Source organism: Harmonia axyridis, chromosome 4 (assembly GCF_914767665.1).
Source record: "Harmonia axyridis chromosome 4, icHarAxyr1.1, whole genome shotgun sequence".
Taxonomy (NCBI): domain Eukaryota; kingdom Metazoa; phylum Arthropoda; class Insecta; order Coleoptera; family Coccinellidae; genus Harmonia; species Harmonia axyridis.
In genome coordinates, this window is record NC_059504.1 from 20,425,942 (window position 1) to 20,448,681 (window position 22,740).

The following is a 22,740-nucleotide window of genomic DNA, read 5'->3' on the forward strand; positions in this document are numbered from 1 at the left end:
CTCATACATGGACAGCCTGTGTCCTTCCAACCAGAGTCTGTTTGCATTTCTCTTCTCGTACGGATGGCAAAAGGAATTTACTTTCATGGAAGATATATTGTTTTTCACATGTAGTAAAAGTCTGTAAATATATATGCAACTCATATTACTCTAAATCAATGCATAGTACATTGACATGAGTACATCTCTCTTTGATGTCCATTTCATTGTGTTAATAGCAAAGAAACCAGAGTTAATTTTTATGCACACATCATTCACGTGGTGCTTCCAGTTTAAGAACTCATCGGTCTTGACTCCCAAGAACTTCGTTTCAGGTGCAGTATGGATGCTCCCCAATTCTACCTCCCTAATATAGTTAGTTTTAAAATTCAGGCAAACGGTCTTACTTAGGTTCAATATGATATTATTACTGCTGCACCATGCATCGAAGTCACCCATTACAGTTCTCAGCTTAAGTTCTAGCTCCCCAGGCGACGCCGCCGAGACCACAACTGCTATATCATCAGCAAACATGGTGACCTTGCCGCTTTTTATTATTTCTGGTACTTCATTTATGAAAATTAAAAAGAGAAGTGGTCCCAGCACCGACCCCTGGGGGACACCTGTATCGATGTCGAAGTCCTCCGAAACATACCGGCCAACTCTTACACAAATCTTCCTGTCATTCAAATATGATCTTATCAGTTTCAGTATATTTCCCCTGAAGCCACAGGCATACAGCTTATCGATCAAAAAGTCATGATTAATTATGTCAAATGCTTTTGACAGGTCGAAAAAGAGAACAGCTACTTGATTACCGACATCCAGCTCAATATAAATCTTCTCAAACAAGGACGCAGCCGCACTCTCAGTCGACCTGCCAACACAAAATCCATGCTATATATATATAGCGCAATCAATACAAACAAAATTGAAAATATATGCAGACAATACAGCAATTATGTTAGCTAAATATATTCAACAACACAGACTAATTGATGAAATACAAATGGAAGGTAAAGGTCAATGCAAGTAAAATTAAATTGACTTATCCATTTCACCCATAAAAGAAATCAAAAAAACCCAAAAGAAATAACGTAATATTAATAAAAATTGAAAATAAGGTAGAATAGTTGGTCCTTGCACTTTAAAAAAATTAATTTTAAAACACATTTAAAAAATATAGCACAAAGAGGATACGAAATACTGTGTTGATCAACAGAAATAGTAAACAATCCCGTCCAAGAAAATATCTACAAACAAATTCATTTTTCAAGTATATGTACTAATATAATAAATTAGATGAAACGAAATATTCGGCGCTAATACTTCCCAGAACACTAATATCAAAATTAAGGAGAAATTAAGTTAATTCCACCTGATAAGTACATGTGTTTTATTTGGTCGACACACCTCTAGAAAGACATTAAAATTACATAAGAAAATTAATAAACAATCTGAAAATATATTCCATATATTCCAAACACCTGTATACCTCTCAGTGTAAATAACTCACAGTTTTATTTAGAGATGTTAGATAGTTGTGAAAAACTGACCAATAAACTCTTATATTATTATTATTATTTTATATGACCAAGAGTTAGAAGCTAATTGTAAATTATAAATTAAATGAATATGTCCTGTATAATTCCCTTGTAGTTAAATAAACTTGTAGATATAATTTGAGGAAATTAATAATAAAAAAATGCTGTAAAGCAAAAAAAACTTTCATGGCGTTTTATGAGTTGGTTTTTATCTCTGCAGAATATTTTGTGGTATAATATGTGGAAAAAGAAAGATTCAGCAGGAGACAAATTGAAAGATATTGAAGTGGTTGCACTTTTGGAGGAGGCTTTTAGTTTTTTCCCTGCAATAAGGCATGCACTTTCCATTTTAAATGTTTTCACATCCATAACGGTCACTATTGAACGATCTTTCAATACACTTTGAAGTGTGGAGTCCTTGCTGAGAAGTACAATGGGAAAAGGTAGACTGACTGGATTGAGTGTGCTGGGCGTCCATCGTAATTTTTTTAAGGAAAATCAGGACTTGATTGGAACGAGAGTTTTGAACAAGTTTTCTATGAATCCAAAAAGAAGGATAATAGTAAGAGACATGTAACTAGAAATTTTTTTTCAAGCAAATAAGTGTAATATCAGTTGATAAAGCACTGCTATAATTATTTATAATTTTCCAAAAAATTTGGTTTCATTCAATTTTTTTTTTATTAACAAAAAAAGTCAAGATAGAAACCTATGAAACTCAACAAAAACAAAGAAGAGTATACAAGTTAGAGTGTTAACAAATAAAGCAGTGTATACACTGTGTTCGTAAAGTATGGAACAAATTCATTTTTAGCTAAAGAGACCATTTTAAGAAATAATCCTGAAACGCGTCGATTTTTGATTTTAATTTACCGTATTTTGAAATAATAATCTAATATACAGGGTGAAATTGAATTACTTTCGAGTAATGACGTCACCTTGTTTTTTTTTAATGGACCACCCCCATTTTGTCCCAATTTTTCGATTACTCTAGCTGAGCTGATTCCAAAAATCACATGTTGATTGTTAATGGAAATTTATTTCATTTCCGAAATATTGCTATTGCTGTTTCAGTTAGAAATTTTTCACTTCAGTAAGAACATTCTTGTGGTTTCTTTTCAGTTAGAAATCAATGAGATCCATATTGCCCAAATTTACGAAATCCCAAGTCGGATTTTTCCATAGAGAGGATTTGAGATATAACTAATATTAAAAATTTCAATTTTCTGGGTTTTTCTGCTCTCGAGAGTTATCGTGTTTACGGACGGTCGACGTTACAAAGAACGAATTGTCATCGACACCAAATGATAGAGTGACTTGTTCGGGGAACAATCGCTCAAAAAAAAATGAATAGCTAACATATAATTCCAACGTATCATTGACCAATTCCCAGCACGTTTTGACTAGTAGCTATTTATCAAAATAAACTTTATCACACCAGTCAAACTAAAGTGCGACAAAACATTCTCAAAAGAACCTCAAATCGACAAACTAGATACACAAAACGTCTTTGATCATAGGCGGCTGTTTTGGTGCAAGTCATACCAAAACAGTATACAATACATTTAAATTCGTGAGGCAGAAACGCTTATCGGTAATCAATCAATAATGTTACTTGTCAGCAGATTGTCGCGTACAAATTATAGGAACTGATCTACACAATTGTATAGATTTTATTTGATTTTACCGCTAATTAGCGGTAGAATCAAAGTACATAGTTGAATGTTCCTGACATCCACTATCAAACAATCTAACTATTCTAACCCGTCTTGAGTCGGTCAAAATACAGGGGGTCCAGATTTCAATTGAATAACTTTGGCTTCGGATAAAACAACTCTTTTCATGAAGAAAGTTCAAATAAACATATTCCTAACAAGCTTCTTTTTCGATGTATTTCTATACATCGATATAATACCAGAGTTATAAGTAAAAAACTGATTTTTTTGTCAAACTTTAACATTCTTGTTAAAGTTTGACAAAAAAATCAGTTTTTTACTTATAACTCTGGTATTATTACATTCATTGGTCAAATTTTTAGGTATTCATTCATACATATTATTCAAGTTATTATTCAATTGATTTTTTGACTCTCGAATACACTAGTGAGTATAGTCTTCAATTTTATTGGAACATGGTGTCCCTAAAATGAATAGTTTTCAAAATGCTTCGCATTTCATATTTTGTACGATGATTGGCAGTTTACTTTCCACGCTTACATTTCAAAGGGATAATATTACTCAACACTATTTACTTATTACCTACTAATAATATCAATTAAATCAAATAAATCATCAAAATATTTGTAAATCTTCATTTTGACAAAATGGAAATGAAGACCACGTGATCAAACAAAAACATAGTCTGAATTCTTTTGAGAAGTTCGAAATGAATGCATATTTTCATCTAAAAAAGTCTCATCATTATTTATTGCTCATATGATCTTCTAAGATGTCTGTAAAACAAGGTGGTATCGTCTTTCACCGCTTTCGGAATAACCTGTAGAGTCAAAAATAATTCAAGCTTATGCGATGAGTACTGTCGATTCCGTCAAAATTTGATTCATTCTCCAATTATCTATTTCCAAGGGTTATCAACCGATCGAGCACCATTGAGTATTGACTCACCCTGTAGCTGAGTGAGTTGAATGTTGAACATCGTACCAAAGGAATTCCTACTTTTCCAGAAATACGGTGTGCATTGTGTGAAATTTCTGCATTGTGTGAAGTTCCTCTGCATTGATCTCTACATTTCGCGATCTGCTATATTTACTATGTAATAATAATAATAATAATAATGAACTTTATTTAGCACTCGGCTATTGAAAACAATACAAATATAATCCACTAACTTAATTAAATTCTTCATAAATATAACTCATTAAACATTTTTTGAATTCTCTATAATTATTACAATATTTGATCTTTTCAGGTAGATTATTGAAGATAACTAATCCCCTGCTAAATGTGGATTTATTCATTAATGTAGTATTCCCTTTTTCTATGTAAAAATCATCTCTACGTCGTGTATTATAATTATGTATCTCATTAGCAAATTTTAGGTTTTCACTCAAATATTCAGGTAACATTTTATTCCTTGCTTTGAATATTAAATCTAATGTTCTATAAATAATCCTTTGATTGACACTCTATGGCTTAGTTCTTCTTTTGGTACACACAATCGACTGGAATTTCATTCCCTACGCCTGTACTATAATTTTTCCAATATCCTACTTTTGTCTGATTGGGAGACTTTTTTCCCTTCTGCATGTCACTTTTCCTTCTTTTGGGTTCTTTGAAAGAGGTATTGCCTGTCTTTCTTATTGGGATATGATTATCCTTCTTAATTCGCTATTCTCATGTTCTTTCAGAGTCTCTATTGTCTCTATTGTCATTAGAACGGAACATGGTTCGATCGACAATCAATCGAGTATTGCTGAAGCATTTAACGAATACTTTAGCACATTAGGACAACAATATGCGGATAATATACCAGATATTGAAGGTTATAGAGAGATTGACACTTGGCAAAACACAACCTTTTTTCTGAAGCCTACAGACTCACAGGAAATAGAAAATACTATTGAAAAACTCAAAATAGGAAAGTCACCCGGAATTGATGGTTTGCGAGCAGAAACGTTGAAACTGATAAAAGTAGAAATCTCCAAACCTCTGACTTATGTGGTCAATTATTGCTTCCAGAATGGTACTTTTCCGGATATTCTAAAAGTGGGCATAATCAAACCACTCTACAAAACTGGTGACAAAGCTGAAATGTACAACTACAGACCTATATCATTGTTGTCTACTATTTCAAAAATTGTTGAAAAGGTTCTGAAGAATAGAATGGTCAGCTTTTTAGAGAAAAATAATGTTTTGGAGGACGCTCAGTATGGATTTAGGAGTGGGAGGTCGACGGAGGATGCAATAAGGGAGCTAACTGGTCGAATATATGAATCTTTGGATAAACGGATTCCTAGCTTATGCATCTTTGTTGACCTTGCAAAGGCCTTCGACACCGTATGCCATGGGAGACTTCTCGGGAAATTGTGGAGATACGGATTTCGCGGTACAAGTTATAAGTTACTTGAATCTTACCTGGACAAGAGACAACAAATTGTGGATATAAACGGAAATCAAAGTTCCCCAAAAATTGTTAATTACGGCGTTCCACAGGGCACAGTGATTGGCCCGCTGCTGTTCCTGATCTACATCAACAGCTTGTTGAAGTCCGGAGGCACGGGTGGAATACTCAGTTTTGCTGACGATACTGTGATTCATTACACGGCTCCCACGTGGCATGAGTTGAAAAATAAAGTAGAAGAGGATTTTGATGTTTTGGGAAAATGGTTTCAAGCAAATAAACTCACACTAAATTTAAAGAAAACCAAATACATGGCTTTTTCCTCTTATGATTCAGATCTGCCATCAATGGGAGATCTTGAGATTAATGAAATTGTAAGGATACCAGAAACAACATCAATAATATCTTGGAATAATGATTGATGCTAATCTGAAATGGGATAAACATATAATAAATACAGTAAGAAAACTGAGAGGACTTCTATATAAGTTCAAACTTATGAAAAAATATTTGAATGACACTAAACATCTAATGATGTTATTCAATGCATTAGTACAATCCCAGATCAACTACGGAATTATAGGATGGGGAGGAGTCTATGACACGCACTTGAAACATCTGAATACTATACAGAAATGGATATTGAAGATAATTTATGGAAAAAGCCTGAAATTCCCAAGTGATCAATTATTCCAATTAGCAGGGATTCCCGATATTAGGCAGACATATGCACTCCAAATACTCCTGAACATCTTTAAAGGAAATATCAGATTGAATAAGACAGAGCATTTGTATTCTACAAGAAAAAAAGAATATAGCTACCAAACACCAAGAGCAAAAAAAAGGATAGGACAAAGATCTTGTTTTTACCTAGCCCCAAGGATATACCAAAAAATTCCTGAAAATCTGAAAAAAATAAAAAATTATATATATTACAGAAGAAAGGCTAAACAATGGTTGATGGAAAAAGGAAGAGATTGTATAAGCAGAATAATCAATCAGGAAGATTAAAAAATAAATAAAAAAAAATAATGAAATTAAGACTTACATTTTGCGACATTTGATGAACCCGAATATGGACACCTACCTACCGATTGGACCTTCACCCCTGAAATATGTTCACCTAGAATGGATCTTGGAAACCCACCCGATTGGACTTTTACCCGGAAGTGACTTGAACTAGAACGCGAAGCAATATTGACTGGATGGAAAGAATTCACTTCTAATTTAAATATTAAAAATAATGTATATTTCTTCAAATATTTTAGAAAAACCTTTTATTTATAATTACGCACAGGTTAATATCTTACGAAATGGATACCTCTGTAATTTTTTTTGATGTTTATAGTGAATAAACATTATATTATTATTATATTATTTCAGAGTCTCTATTGTCTTTTTATTCGTTTGTTGACTATTTCCTCAATAGTTTCAATTTTCAATTCTTCTCTGATTTGTTGGTTGCTAATATACCATGGGGCGCCAACCGCTGTTCTGATCACTGTATTTAGTGGTATTTTACAACTGATCTTTCTTAATGACTTCCGTATTATACCAGGTTACTGTTACATATGTAATGCTTGGTATTAGCCCTATTTTTATTATCTTCAGCGTTGTTTCCCAAGGAAAGTTCATATTTTGGGTTGACCAGCGGGTAGGGTCTCCCGTGCAATCGCCTTAGTTTTTCCTATTTCTGTTTGCTAAAGATCATTCTCTCATCTAGAATTACTCCAAGATATTTTGCTCACTTTTTCCATTCTATCGTCTCATATTCTATTTTGACGTTTCCTGTTTTCTCTTTCTTTACTGTTGTTCCTCCGAATTAGATTACAACTTTTTTCGATGCATTCACTTTGAATCTCAATTTCTTGAAGTATTCCATCAGTTTATCTAGGTCTATCTGTAACTGCCTAGTAATTGTTTTCCATATTCTACTGTGATAGTAAATAGCGGTGTCATCTGCAAACTGGGCTATCTTGCATCTATTCATTTTTGGTACGTGTGCCATGTATAAGTTGAACAGCAGCAGTCCTATCACCGATCCTTGGGGAACTCCGGCTTCATTTTCTATAATCGTCGACCTGGTATTATCGATATTCACTCTTAATTTGCCTACGATTGTATTAATCTATTAATTTGGTTGGAAATTTCATCAACTTCATTTTGTACCACATCTTATCAAACGCCTTTTCTATATCCAAGAAAATTACACCGGTATCTGTAGAGAGGTTCATTTGCTCCTTCGGTTAGTCGTACCAGTTGGTGGATCGTTGAATACTCTTTGCGAAACCCAAACTGATGATCTGGAATCTGATCAACAATTGCTAGGGATCACTTATGAACTTCTCTTCATTCGTATTTTTTTCAAGTTATCTCGTGAATATCTATACATTATATGTTCTCTAAGGAAAAAGTAAGATGTTTTGAGTTGATTATATCAAAGTCTTCCTCACTTCATCGGCTCTTGTTCACAAAATCGATTATTATCTGTAGGCTGTTACAGGTGGAGTGAAAAGCAATGTGGTATTTGTTATTAAATAGGTTCATCCAAAACGACTCAGTAGCTTATGTTCATGGGGGAAGTCGGCAGCGCAGTACAACAGCTGCCCAAGATCGTCTTTTGATCCTCAATGCTAGGAGAAATCCCACTTACCCGGCGTCGCGGCTCAATAGATCACTGAGAGTTGCAACAGGTGTTCTAATTTCGAACCAGACTGTAAGACGACGACTACATGTTCGTGGTTTGAGAGCACGTAGGAGGGTACAACATCCCCGTTTGAATAGGGAACACCGGGTTCATCGACGGCAATGGGCTGAGGAGCACCGCAATTGAACACTTGAAGATTGGAGCCGATGTACGGATGAGTCTAGATTTCGTTTGGTCAACTCCGATGGACGTATTCTTGCTTGGAGGGAAAGAGGTATGCAGAACAGTTTATGGTACCCACAACAGCTTTTGGCGGAGGTTCTATATGTGTATGGGGAGTCATTTGTTTGAACCAACGCACAGAGTTGGTTGTTCTGCAGAACACCACCATGACCAGCCAGAGATATCACGATATGATTATTGAACCCATAATTGTTCCGTTTGCGGCTGCCGTGGGCGAGCATTTCATTTTAATTGACGATAATGCCCGTCCACACCGTAGTCGTCTGGTTAATGAAGCGCTAGAAACTCATGCTATGCTGGACTGGCCAGCTCGCTCTCCAGACATGAATTGCATCGAACATGTCTGGTCTGAGATGTCTAGACAATTGTCAACCTTAGAACAACCGATCAATAACCTGGAGGACCTTTCTAACGCTTTATGGGATATTTGGACGAATTTGCCCCAAAATTTTATAAATCGTTTGATCGAAAGTATGCCTCGTAGGGTAGAATGCTTGAGACGAGCTCGTGGGGGACTAACTAGATACTAGCTTAACCGAAACTTCAGCCTTCTTGTGGTTTCATCATAAAATTTTTATGTTATTCGAACACAGAATTTTGAGTGTTCCTAATAAAGTCTTTTTTTCTCTCCAACTTTCCATTTTTTCATTCTTTTCTCAAGTGAACCATATTATCAACACAAAATACTCTGATATCTGACTAAATTTATAATCTTGGAGCGAATATTTCAGAAATAAATTTAGAACAAGTAAGTGATCCCTATCAATTGTTGAGCAGTGTATTTCTTATCTTCTACGAAATATGTTAAACTGTTAATCTGTTAATATGTTAATATGTGAATTAATTTCTCTATCACTTTACTAATTGCCGATAATAGACTTATGGGTCGATAGTTCGTTGGGTCTTTTTTGTCTTTTCTTTCTTATTGTTTTCCATTTGTTTGGATAATATCATGTTTTTAGTATGAATCTGGCTATTTCAACGATTTCATCTCGAGCATTTTCTATGGATATTCGGGTTGAGATATAAATAATATACGGTGTGCATTGCACATGAATAAATTAGAACTTCTCGAGAGTCAATAGTTTACAGGACCAGAAGTAACGTTCTATGGAGGTGGAGGTCTGTTTTTTTTACTAGCGAATTACGAAGAAGCGCATCTTTGATAGAGTATTTTTCAATTTTTACAATCAGCAGATAAATTATGAAAATATTGCGTTTAATATAGCATTTTTAGCCTATTGTAACAAGGCCTCATATATCTGCTAGCCGTCTGTTACTAGCTCTAAAGTCTAGAACATAGGCTGTCATTCGAAAACAATAATATTTTATCGATATCTTGATAAATGCGAATAATGTTGGTTTATCAATGGCTGATAAAATTGCACGGTACGAAAAGAGGAAACCCTAATGTTGTTACTGATTAAATGATTAGCTTGATGATTTTATCTGATAAACTTGTTACTTTCTGATCAGATGTGAAAATGTTGTAGCGAAAAAGGCAGCAAAAAATACATAATGGCCGTCAAATTCGTTGTCGTAAGTAAAGAATAATATTGATGTTTTTTCTTAAAATATATGGAAATAATTACATACTTGGATAAGATTACGCATTGATGCTTTTTAAATTCATATTTTCATAAACTACATTCACATTGTTCGATAACCAATTATAGGTAATAGGTACAATAATCCATATTTTCTTTAAATTTTTAAGTTTCATTAGAAGAGTTCGTTATTTCTTGAATGTTTCTCCTTTTTATATGTGAAATTTTCATGATGAGGATAAATGAGAGAATAGTGAAATCAGTTTTTAGTATCTTCAATATCTTCCATGAAAAATATAATATTGATTCGGTGTTTACTTGATAGAAACCAATTTTATACAGGATGTATATGAATAGTTGCGAAAAAATTCATAGGATTATTCCTTGTCACAAAATAGGATGGATCTTTCATATAAACTTTTTTTTTAGCCCCTCCCCCTGCTTAGTTACAGCCACCTAAAAATGGCGACCGAAAAGCAGTTTTCAATTTTTTTTTTGGAAATCAAAAAATTCACAAGAATGAAATTGAGCTTATATTGACATTATATGTGGGCAAGAAGGCATTCAGAATAGTTTCTGGTGGTGTTCGTGTATGATTCCAAGGGGTAGAAAAAGCCACCCCTCAATTTTGTTTCCCAATAACTTTTTCTGTATGCATATTTCACAATAAGATAATTAATACTGGATAGACTGATCCATTTTTAACAAATAAGGTCACTTTTGCTAAAATTCACGGTTTTTGAAGAAAAAAATGATCAACAAATAATACGCCTGAGTTGTGGAGGCTGGAATTATTTACCTCAAATTTATCCAATAGGCGATGTTAAACTATATTTCATTGAAAACTGGTTCAAATGTAAAATAAATATAACAAAAAAAAAACTATAAGAAACTTTTCACAAATTAAAAAGTACTTTTCGGACGCCATCTTAGGGGGCTGTAACTAAGCAGAGGGGAACTCAAAAAAAAGTTCATATGAAAAACTCACTCCATTTTTTGACAAGGAATTGCCCCCTAAATTTTTCCGCAACCCTTCTTATAAAAATGATATCTATTGCTAAATTAAAATTTCCTATTCCTAAATTTTTGTATTCTCAAAAGTTTTCAAGATGAATATTAACTATAATATAACAATAATATGATTCACAGATTTGAATATATATCAACAGATATAATTGATCTCATGCGAATTCGGTTTATAATGATTGATATCCCAGATCCCAGATTTTTATATAGAAACGAATTATAATAATAATATATATAATAATAAGTCCTTTATTTCCAACAGGGTTGACCCCCAATTACAGGAAAACACAACTTCAATTACATTATTTTAACAATATAACAATCATTACGAATGGCAATGTACATAATCATAAAAAAAAAATACCTACATGAGTACCATCTGTGATTTTTTGACTTGATGATACGTGAAATAATTAAAAGAAAATAAAAAAGTACCGAGAATTAGTCATTGAAACAAAGAATATAAATTATTCATCCAGATTTGTATTATACATATTCGACTGTGTACCTACATACTAGGAGAACCTGCTGTTTTTTTAAGGTTCCGAGCATCTATATTTGTCTATCAACCTTAGACTTTTTTTCGGTTTTGTTTTGTTTTAATTTTTTCACCATTTATGTGGTGTGGTGTTCTTGTATACCTACCTACCTTTTATAATCGAGTCCTCTTCTTTTTATGTTTACAATTGAGTGTTACTCAATTTATGTGCCTTCGATGTTGAGCACCAGTGCTCTATCGTGTTAGATTGGTATCCTTATCACAACTTCAACAGGATTTTAGTCTATTAGTATTTGCACCTGGACTTTTAGATGTAGACTTGCTCTTTCAAAAAGCTTCTCGGCATTTCTCTTCAAGAAATGTGTGTTTCCCATTATTGATGGTTTTTCTAGCTTTACTAGCATCTTCCTTATAATATAGCTTTTAGCTTCATAGCCCCATGCTGCCTTTCCTTATGTTAATTGAGATCTTACAATTGTGATCATCCTCAGTTTCGTATTTTGGTTAAGAACTGGTTGTTCTCGTCCTACGATGGTATTTATACAGGGTGTTCAACCATAGATGCGAAGCTCTATTACGGTTAAGCACCACTCAAATTTTCGATGTTTTTTTCGACATTAGAGCTACATTCTTGAATTGGAAATACAAAGGATATAGCACAAAAATGTAAATGACCAATTTTTCCTATGGAACACCCTGTTTTTTATTGAATTTTCAGAATGTATGCAACGAGTTTGTTCGAAGTTTCATATGCTTAAAACTTAGAGCTTCACGAATATTATCAGGTGTGTGAATAAGTCTTTCCCGTTTTTTGTAATAGATGGCGCCACCTATACTGTGCGAGTATTTAATGGTTACATATGTCATAATCAAAGCTTATTCATCTGTCAACAATTCCACACTAACACATTAGTTGAAATTTTTTCACATCATAAATTTTTGAAATCGTGAAAATGTCGAAATTTGAGCCGAGTCGACGTCATTTGCGGGAAGTTTCACTTTATTGGTTCAATTTGAAGAAATCTACTGCCGAGGCGCATCGGTTGCTTCAGGAAGCTTATGGAGAAGGTTGTGTCGATGATTCAAGTGTTCGCGGATGGTTTCGACGCTTCAAAAGTGGTGATTTCGACGTGGAAGACAAGGAGCGTTCCGGGCGGCCGCAAATCTTTGAAGATCAAGAATTGGCGACTTTGCTTGATGAAGATTCGTGTCAAACGCAAGAAGAACTTGCTGAAGCATTGGGAGTTGACCGAACAACCATTTCCAAGCGTTTGAAAGCCATGGGAATGATCTAAAAGCAAGGAAATTGGGTGCCGTACGAACTGAAGCTGAGAGACGTCGAACGGCGTTTTTTCACTTGCGAACAGCTGCTTCAGCGACATAAATAATAATAATAATAATAATAATAATAATATTTATTTCTTATGTTCAATATACAGAGCGAGAGCATACAACAAAAGAAAACGTCAAAATAAATACATTCATTCAAAAAACTCAGAAATATAATAGCAATTCTTATCTAAAAGTAATGACTTAACCCTCTTCTTGAAAATAAATAAATTTGGAGAATTTTGTACATCTACAGGTAACCTATTAAAAATTTTACAACCCATATACTGCAGATTTTTTTGATAATACGCAGTACTGTGATTTTTTGGTGCTAACAAAAATTTTCCTCTGGTATTATAACAATGTTTGATATCATTAACAAATAAATATCTATTCATGAACACATATTTACAAACTTCAAAAATGTAGATTCCTACCAAAGTGAGTATTTTTAAATCTTTGAAGGATGACCTACATGATTCTCGAAAAGGAATCCCAGCAATTATTCTTATTGCATACTTCTGCAGTATGAATACTCTCCCAACATCAGTGGCACAACCCCAATTCAACACACCATATCTCAAGTGACAGTGAATGCTAGCAAAATAAATTGATCTCAATGTAGTATTGCTACAATACTTTTTCATGAACCTGAGTGAAAAACAACTACTACGGATTTTACCACACAAAAAATCTATGTGCTCTGTCCATCGACATCGAGAATCCATAACAACACCCAGAAGCTTTGTGTGTTGAACAAACTGAATCTCGCCATCAGCTATCGGAATTACATTGTCTATCACCCTTGGTACCCTCAATGAGAAATGTACCGCATGAGTTTTCGAACAATTGATCAATAAATTATTCTTTTTTGACCATTCAAAAATATCATTGCAAGTATTTGCAACAGAGATTTTGACTTGTTCTATATCAGCACCAGAAACAAGAATATTTGTGTCATCCGCATAACATACTATATTACAGGAAGGTGATTTCTTCTTCAAAAATTTTGGGAGATCATTACTAAAAATTACATACAGCTTTGGGCCTAGAATCGACCCCTGGGGAACACCTGCATTAGTATATCTCATGGTACTCAAAACTCCACCGATCTTTACAACCTGAGACCTACCTGTCAGATAAGATCGGAACAGGTCCAGACTAAGACCTCGAACACCATAACGGTACAGCTTATGCAGAAGTAGTTCGTGGTTAACAAAATCGAAGGCTCTAGAAAAATCTACAAACAGACCCACAACCTGCATACCAAAATCTAGATCTGCCACAATCTCATTATAAAACTCATAGAGTGCAGTTTCCGTACTACAGTTATTCGTAAACCCATGTTGGGCAGTTGATAATAAAGAATTTTTATCAAAAAATGAAGTCAACAGTTCATTCATCTTGAGCTCATAAATTTTGCCTATACTAGATAAAATACTGACAGCACGATAACTTTCATAAGAATTAGTGTCACCCCTTTTGTAAACAGGTGTTACTATGGCTAGTTTGAGTTTTTCCGGAAAAATACCCGTTTCAATTGTTAAATTGAGCAGATAAGTTAACGGCTTGCAAAGTTCTAGCTTACATATTTTAATTATTTTATTGGAAATATTATCAAATCCCGCAGAATTTGTATTTTTTAGCCTAGCAATTAAACTCAATATATCCCCCTCACAGACAGGAGTCATAAACATGGTGTTATCATTGAATTGGACATTATTATCTGCGTATTTAGTATCCACTCCAACTGGTAGTGAGGTAAAATTCAAAAAATGATCATTGAAATTGTTTGCCGCAGTAATCTCAGAAATTCTCACTCCATTTTCCTCAATAACAATGTTATTTTTAGTATGTTTCTTTTTTTTTATTCTATTAATAAGCTGCCATGTAGTTTTAGTTTTATTACTTGATTGTGCTATTTCAGCATCAAAATGCATTACTTGAATTTCAGATAGGCTTTTCATGTACATACTATTATAATACCGGAAATCCTCCCTGAAACGTTCATCTTGTTTGGCTAGTTCACCAAAAAGGCTAACAAGGTTTCTGATTTCTGTCAATTCAGAACAAAGGACCTTACTGTGAGTTGAATGAGAGTTGAATTTATTCATGGGAAACGACTTCTCATAATAATAATGAATAATTTGAGAAAAACAATTGAATGACATATTGGGACTTTTATGTTCAAAAACTTCATCCCAACTTTCTTGATATAAAAAAGATTTAAAAGTCTCAATATTTTCAGCACTATGCACTCTGGCAAAAATTGAACGCTTATGTTTTTTCTCTGAAATACTCGATTTCACATTTATCAAAATAGCACAGTGATCAGAAACAAAAAAATCTTTCACACTAGTACTGAATCCATCGTCAAAATTTATCAGAAAATTATCTATGCATGTTCTCGATGTTGAAGTGACTCTAGTTGGCAATGAAATAACCGACTGAAAATTAAAACACGCAATAGAATCCCTGAAAAACATTGAACTGTCGCTATGAACCAAAAGGTCTATATTAAAATCTCCTCCAATAATTATTCTACCTGACATAGTGGATAAGTAATTGAGAAATTCATTGAAAACTTGCAAGAACAAATCAAAATCTCCTGATGGAGGTCTATAACAAGCAGCAATTATCATACCCTCAGTCGGAATCCTAATGCAACAACATTCGAAAATGCCTTCAACATTTAAACTTTCGATATTTACAACAGAAATGTCATGAATGTAATTATCACTTTTATAAATGGCAACACCACCATGCTTCATAGTTACCCTACAGTAACTTGTGCAAAGAGTGAAATTTCTTAGTTTTAATATATTAATATTGACTTTTTCTTGCCAATGTTCACTAATTAGTAAAAAATCACAGTTAACATCAGAGAAAATATCATCCAGCATAAGTATTTTATTACTAATGCATCGCATATTTTGATGAATTATTTTGATATCATTCACTTTTTCACTTGAGAAGGTTACTGATTTAGATATGGAGGTGTTCAAGTCGGCTTCAGAAATGAAGCTCGAGGCTGAAAAAACCTATGAACGCTTGACCTATTTGGCCAGTTGGTACTGACAAGAACTTTCTCAAACTCACTTTCTTTTATTAATACTTTGAATGAAGCATAACTTCATTTTCTGCATCGTAACGTGACTGGCGATAAAAAGTGGATCCGTTACGATAATCCGAAGCGAAGAAAATCATGGGGACTACCCGGCCATGCATCATCATCGACGGCCAAGCCAAATATTCATGGCGCCAAGCTCATGCTCTGTATATGGTGGGACTAGCTAGGTGTGGTTTACTATGAGCTTCTGAAACCGAATGAAAGGATCACAGGCGAGGTCTATCGACGACAATTGATACGTTTGAGCCGCCCACTGCGAGAAAAACGGCCACAATACTCCGACAGGCACGACAAAGTTATTTTGCAACATGACAATGCTCGCCCACATGTTGCACAGCCGGTGAAAACATACTTTGAAACGCTCAAATGGGAAGTCCTACCCCACCCGCCGTATAGTCCAGACATTGCTCCATCTGATTACCATCTCTTCAGATCGATGACGCATGGCCTGGCTGACCAGCACTTCCATTCCTACGAGGAAGCCAAAAAATGGGTGGATGACTGGATAGAGGCCAAACCGGTCGAATTTTTTCGCAACGGGATTCGTATGTTGCCAGAAAGATGGGGAAAAGTTGTAGCTAGCGATGGCCAATACTTTCAATAATTCATTTGTAACCATTTTTTCACGATAAAGGCTCAAAATTTGAAAAAAAACGGGAAAGACTTATTCACACACCTTATAAATTGATTCATACAGAGTTGTTTTTCCAGGGAGATTATGTCTGGGTGGATCCAGGCAAAAATGGCGATTTCGAAATACCTATTGGAGGTAAAATAATAGCAACAGATGTGAAGAATACTCGAGTAACCGATGATGATGGGCTTGTACTGTCAGTTCCAACTAGTAATGTACTCAAGCAAATGCATAATTCTAGCATCAAGGGAGTTGAAGACATGATCAACTTAGGAGATCTTCAAGAATTCTCAATTCTCTCTAATTTACATAAACGATTTAAACAACAACAAATATATGTAAGTACCCTGAAAATTATTTATATACTTGGAATCTTTAAAAGAACACTTTTCTGCTTTTTTCACAATTTAAGGCAACCGAAAGTTACTACAAACAGGTGCAAAAAACGCAACAAGTTCATATTTGGTAAGATTTGTTGTGTTTTCTTGTTTCTAGCTTATATTTTTTCAGCAAACTTTTGTAAAATATTGGCTCATTAGTCATTATACAGAATTTATCAAAAGTTTGTTGTTAAACACCCTAGGAAATAATTTCGGGATCTAATTCTTCGAAATTGTCAATTTTTATCAAGAACTATTTTTTTCCAACATTTTGTTTTTTGGTTCATGCCCTTGAGTGCACTTGTTCATTTTTAAGGGACAAATGAACTCCAATCGACAGTTTACCCAATTTTAAGAAATGTTATTTTTTGACGATATGGCTTTGCTCGTCATTGTGTCATTATGTCAGTTTGCCAGCTCAGTTTATGAGTCTAGCAATAAGGAGGTAAAAATATGATATATTGTTCAGTTAGAATGATAAGCAAATATTTCAAAATGCAAACTTATTGAATTCAAATTCAAACTTCCAAATATACCAATTCAACTGCAACTTGAAAATCCTGAAGAATAGTAATTTACGTAACAAGTCCGGAAAATAGGGTTTTTTTGGACGAATAGACAAAATTCCAGGACGAGCGTAAGCGAGTCCTGGAAGTCTGTGAGTCCAAAAAAACCTTTTTCGGGCGTGTTGCGTACAATATTTTTTCGGCAACCGTGTAGAATAACACTATCGCTGCTGCTTTCCATATTTTATTGCGATTGCGATCAAAAAACATGCAAATTGTTGACAAATAATTTCATATGAACTGTCATCCGTTTTCTCGGTTGCTATGGTAATGATCAACTGCATTTATTAAAAATATACCTACCAAGATTTTCATATTCACAATGACAGAAACGACGTGATTCTTTTCCGGCCTAGTCCGGGAAGTACGTACTTTCCGGACTAGGCCGGGAAATGCTACTTTCTCAGAGAAAAAGCGTCCGGGAAGTGAGCACTTCCCGGACGGTTGCCGAAAAACGTATTTTTTACATCTAAATCAGCTTTATATTTTGTATAAACTCCTCTAAGTTTTCTTACGGCCTGCATTAGTCGGTTCATACTGTCAATTAGGTTACAAATAGCATCTTGAAGAGAATTTCATTTCAAAATGAACCAGTGCATTTGAAGCCATGAAGCAAAAAACAGAATGTTGAAAAGAAATGGTTCTAAATAAAAATTAGCAATTCCAATGAATTCGACTACGAAATTAAACCATAACAAACACTTATAAGCCAGCATTTTATAATAGACAATTAAAATTGATAAGTTCACAGTTTGCTGCAAAAATTTCAAAAATTGAGTTAAAAATAAGAAAATTATGAGACTTTTACCAAATAACAACTTGTGTTTTCTTGCACCTGAGAATCAAAGTCATTACCTATAATGAAATGAACACAAATACTAGTATCGAAAATTCGGAAAATAAAGCAATAGTCACTGAAGTGTTCCTACAATAGATTGAGCGATAAGATAAAACATAACATAAAAACACAATTTCATTTAATTTTTTTGTATGTCTTTATACGCTAATCCTCGAAATTATACTGTTGAATTGATGCTTCTTAAGGAAATTCCGAAGATTAACCATTGGAAATGATAGATCATACAATAATACATCAATCCTTCATGATCATCTTATAAAAAGAATAAGAAAAACATTGATAATTATTGTGAATAAATGATTTTCAGACATACACTGGATCATTGTTGGTTGCTGTGAATCCTTATGAGATTCTTCCGATTTATACCAATGCAATAATGAATCAATATAATGATAAAAAGTTCAACGAACTTCCTCCCCACATTTTTGCTGTTGGGGACAATAGCTATTGTGCAATGAAGAGAGACAAGACTAATCAATGCATAGTTATCAGGTATGAAAAGTTTTAAACCCCCTATAAGTGTATATAGAAAAAACATTTGTTAAGCGTTGATTTATTGATTTTTCATATCAACAAACAATATAAAGATTCAATGGAATTTATTGAATAATCAAGCGGACATTAAGGAATGAAACATTCAAAAAAAATCTTCTGTCTAAAAAAAACTGCAAAAATAAATTTTTGAATAATAAATTATATAGTTGAAGGAATTGAAAGCACGCTTCAATTGTAAACCGAACTAAAAGTAAAAAATAAGTTTTTAATATGAAATTGAAATATATTACAATAAAATGAAACCAAGTGAGATAATCTTAATTGATTTTCTTCCTTTTACTATTTTTCTCATTCTTCTTTTGGTTGCCACTACGATTATTTTGTTTATAATGAATTATTAATTATTAGTTTCAATTTTCAGCGGTGAAAGTGGTGCTGGAAAAACCGAAAGTACGAAATTAATTCTTCAGTATCTAACTTCCTCGAGTGGACAACACAGCTGGATAGAGCAGCAAATTCTGGAAGCAAACCCTATTCTTGAAGCATTTGGTAACGCTAAAACAGTTCGTAACGATAACTCATCACGCTTTGGTAAATATATGAACATAAATTTCGACCAACGTGGAGTTATAGAATGTGCAGAAATAAAACAATATTTACTAGAAAAGAGTAGAATCGTATCGCTCAATGAAGGAGAGAGAAACTATCACATATTCTACTGCCTTTGCGCTGGTCTTAGTAAAGATGAAAAGAAGAAGCTTGGTCTTGGAGATGCATCTTCTTACAGTTACCTGAATGGAGGAAAAACACTCAAATTAGATGGTGTCGATGAGGAGGAAGAGTTCACTAGCATTGTAAATGCTATGAAAGTTCTCAATTTTTCAGAGGCTGAAATTTCTGGTATATTCCAAATACTTTCGAGTATTTTACATCTAGGTAACATAAGATTCAAAACTGGGTCTGCTTCCAACTCTGACTCTTCAGAAATTAGCGATACTGGACCAGCCGAAAAAGTTGCAGAATTACTAGGTACAAATAGAAATGTTTTAAACGATGCATTAACCAGAAAAACAATTTTTGCACAGGGTGATACGATAAAAACGAATTTGTCGAAAGAACAAGCTGCTGAAACTAGAAATGCTTTCGTAAAAGGAATCTACGGCAAGTTGTTCATAAAAATTGTACGAAAAATCAACACTGCCATAAACAAATCGAAAGGAAGTTCAAAATATTCGATTGGTGTTCTGGACATTTTTGGTTTTGAAAATTTCACTCGAAACAGTTTCGAGCAATTGTGCATAAACTATGCTAATGAAAACCTTCAACAATTCTTCGTTCACCACATCTTCAAACTCGAACAGGATTACTATACCAGTGAAGGAATTTCTTGGAAGAATATTGCTTTCATTGATAATCAGGAAGTTTTGAATCTTATAGGAATGAAATCATTATGTGTTATGTCAATAATTGACGAAGAAAGTAAATTTCCAAAAGGAACTGACAGAACTATGCTGAACAAACTTCATTCTAATCATCAATCCAAGAAGTATTACATGAAACCCAAATCTGAAAGCACTCCTTCTTTTGGGATTCAACATTTCGCTGGAGTAGTGATTTATAATGTTGAAGGTGAATATTCAATTTTAATTTAATTATTTCATTTGACTGACTAATCTATCATTTCTATTATTCAATTATAATTTGCAAGTTTCTTCTATAACTTCCATATTTCCAAAAAACTGCACTTAAACACTGTATATTTTGAATTCTTAACTTCACATTAACATGAATATGACTGAACTTTTCCAATGAGAAATCTCGTTACAATATAACTACTTTCTCCTTACTAAAAGTCGACTAAAAAATATCGAATAAAATTTTCAATGAAAAATCTTAGTAAACAATACGAATAGCTCAGTAGAATAACCATCATCTTATCGATGGAAGACTGGATGGAAATATGTATAGAATAGTTTTTATTTCTCTAGAAGTTTTCAACCAACTTCAAAGTGGAATAATCATTTATCGTTATTGATATTATTATTTCCACTAATAAACCTACGCAAGTAGGTTTGAAAGTTTGGGAATGGGTAGAACCAAAAATAAAATCCACACATATATTTAGCTATAGCTTTCCTCGGAATCTTTAAGATTTTAATGGTTTCGGATTCCGAAAATTATATTCGGATATCGGAATATGATGTCAGGCTCTAATCTTAACATTTTATGTATATTTATAAAAACTGTTTATTTTTGTATTTTGTATAAGTTTCGAAAGCGTTGAGATATTTCATCAGGAATATGATAATTGTTATGTGAAATTTGTTTTAATTAATTGTGAATCTCAGAGCTCTTCTTAGTATGTTAAGACATCAGACAAATAGCTCTACGAGTACGTTTTGATTTAGATTCTATACCGTGGTAAGCGACATGCTATTAAGTTTGTTATTGGTATACATGTACCTACACTCGAAACAAGATTTTTCGAAGATCATTCTTGAGCATCAAATGATTATAATGAATGAAAAAGGTTTTTTCAAAATCAGATTCATAAAATGAAGTAATTTGAAATAATCTACAACGCTTTTGTCAATGAACCACATTAAGCCTTTTTTTCATTTTCAAGGTTTTTTGGAGAAAAATCGAGATACTTTCAGTAATGATTTGGAACAACTTGCCATCTCTTCCACAAATGATGTTTTGAAAACATTGTTTGAAGGTGAAACCAAAGGAGGTAGCTCTAAAAAAACCTTATCTTTGGAATTTAGGAGTTCCCTGGATTTACTTATGAAAACTTTGAATTCTTGTCATCCCTTCTTTGTGAGATGCATCAAACCAAATGAGAAAAAACAACCTAAAGTAAGTAAAACTCATGGAAATTATATCTTGATTCTACCTCATCGCCGATGACTGAAGATAATTTTTGATTATCTCAACTCAAGCTTGCTAAAACTGTACTCACAGATTGCTAATACGAATATAGTAGGAAACGTAGAGTAAATTCTCGAAGCAATAAAAATCTTGGAAAAACGCATCCTGCAAATCATGTGTTTAGATTGTTTCCAAGAGATTAAAAGCGTTAACATTTCTCATATTCCCTAATAAAAATGAAGCTTGCTTTTTAAAAACGTTGAGTTCCTGGCAGAATGTGAACGAGTTTAAATCTTGCTTATATTTTCTTACCGCATCTGCTCCATGGTTCTGCAGCTCTTCATATGATATATCCAAGATTTCACCAAACCTTATTTTTATTTCTGATAAGATTCGATCAAAAATCATAATTATTCACTTAGAAAAAAGTAGAATCGGTTGAAGTGTTATTGCTTCATCATCACACATCTTATCGATTTTTTTTGCACTTCGGAATTCGCTTATATTGTAGATTGTTCACAGCAACTGATTCAGCTTTTTAATCTAATATTCAACTAATGTTCTCCCAATATTCATTTGACCATTCATTGAGGAGCCCGCTATCTGGGCAGCTGTCACTTTTGTTATGTTTTGTTTGTTATCTGTTGGCATTTGACCAGATAAAAACTACCCTATTACTAAAATTGGAAGGATACATGCTTCAAAAACACAATGAAATTGTTAAAACTCACTACGAAAATGGTGAAACTTTTACATTCACAATTCACAAAATTAAAGCACTTTTGGGTGTCTTGAAGCACCTTCTCGGCCAGCAGTATAATGACTCTGGTGGCAACATTTGAGCTGTCGAGTCATGTTAGTGATGTGAAGAATCGAAACCGTGTGCAATGTTCGATACAAATGAGAATATT

At 33.6% G+C, this 22,740-nt stretch overlaps 1 protein-coding gene across 1 annotated transcript in view; it reads left to right on the top strand.

Annotated features, from left to right (window-relative positions):
• The first annotated feature begins 9,920 nt into the window (after window positions 1–9,920).
• LOC123677415 (myosin-VIIa-like) overlaps window positions 9,921–22,740 on the top strand; it is a 29,445-nt gene continuing 16,625 nt past the window's right edge. Inside the window, exons 1-5 of the mRNA XM_045613916.1 lie at window positions 9,921–10,032; window positions 16,736–16,996; window positions 18,771–18,955; window positions 19,380–20,587; window positions 21,585–21,817. Coding sequence (XP_045469872.1) covers window positions 10,012–10,032; window positions 16,736–16,996; window positions 18,771–18,955; window positions 19,380–20,587; window positions 21,585–21,817 — 1,908 coding nt within the window. The 5' untranslated portion in view covers window positions 9,921–10,011. The remainder of the gene's footprint in view (window positions 10,033–16,735; window positions 16,997–18,770; window positions 18,956–19,379; window positions 20,588–21,584; window positions 21,818–22,740) is intronic.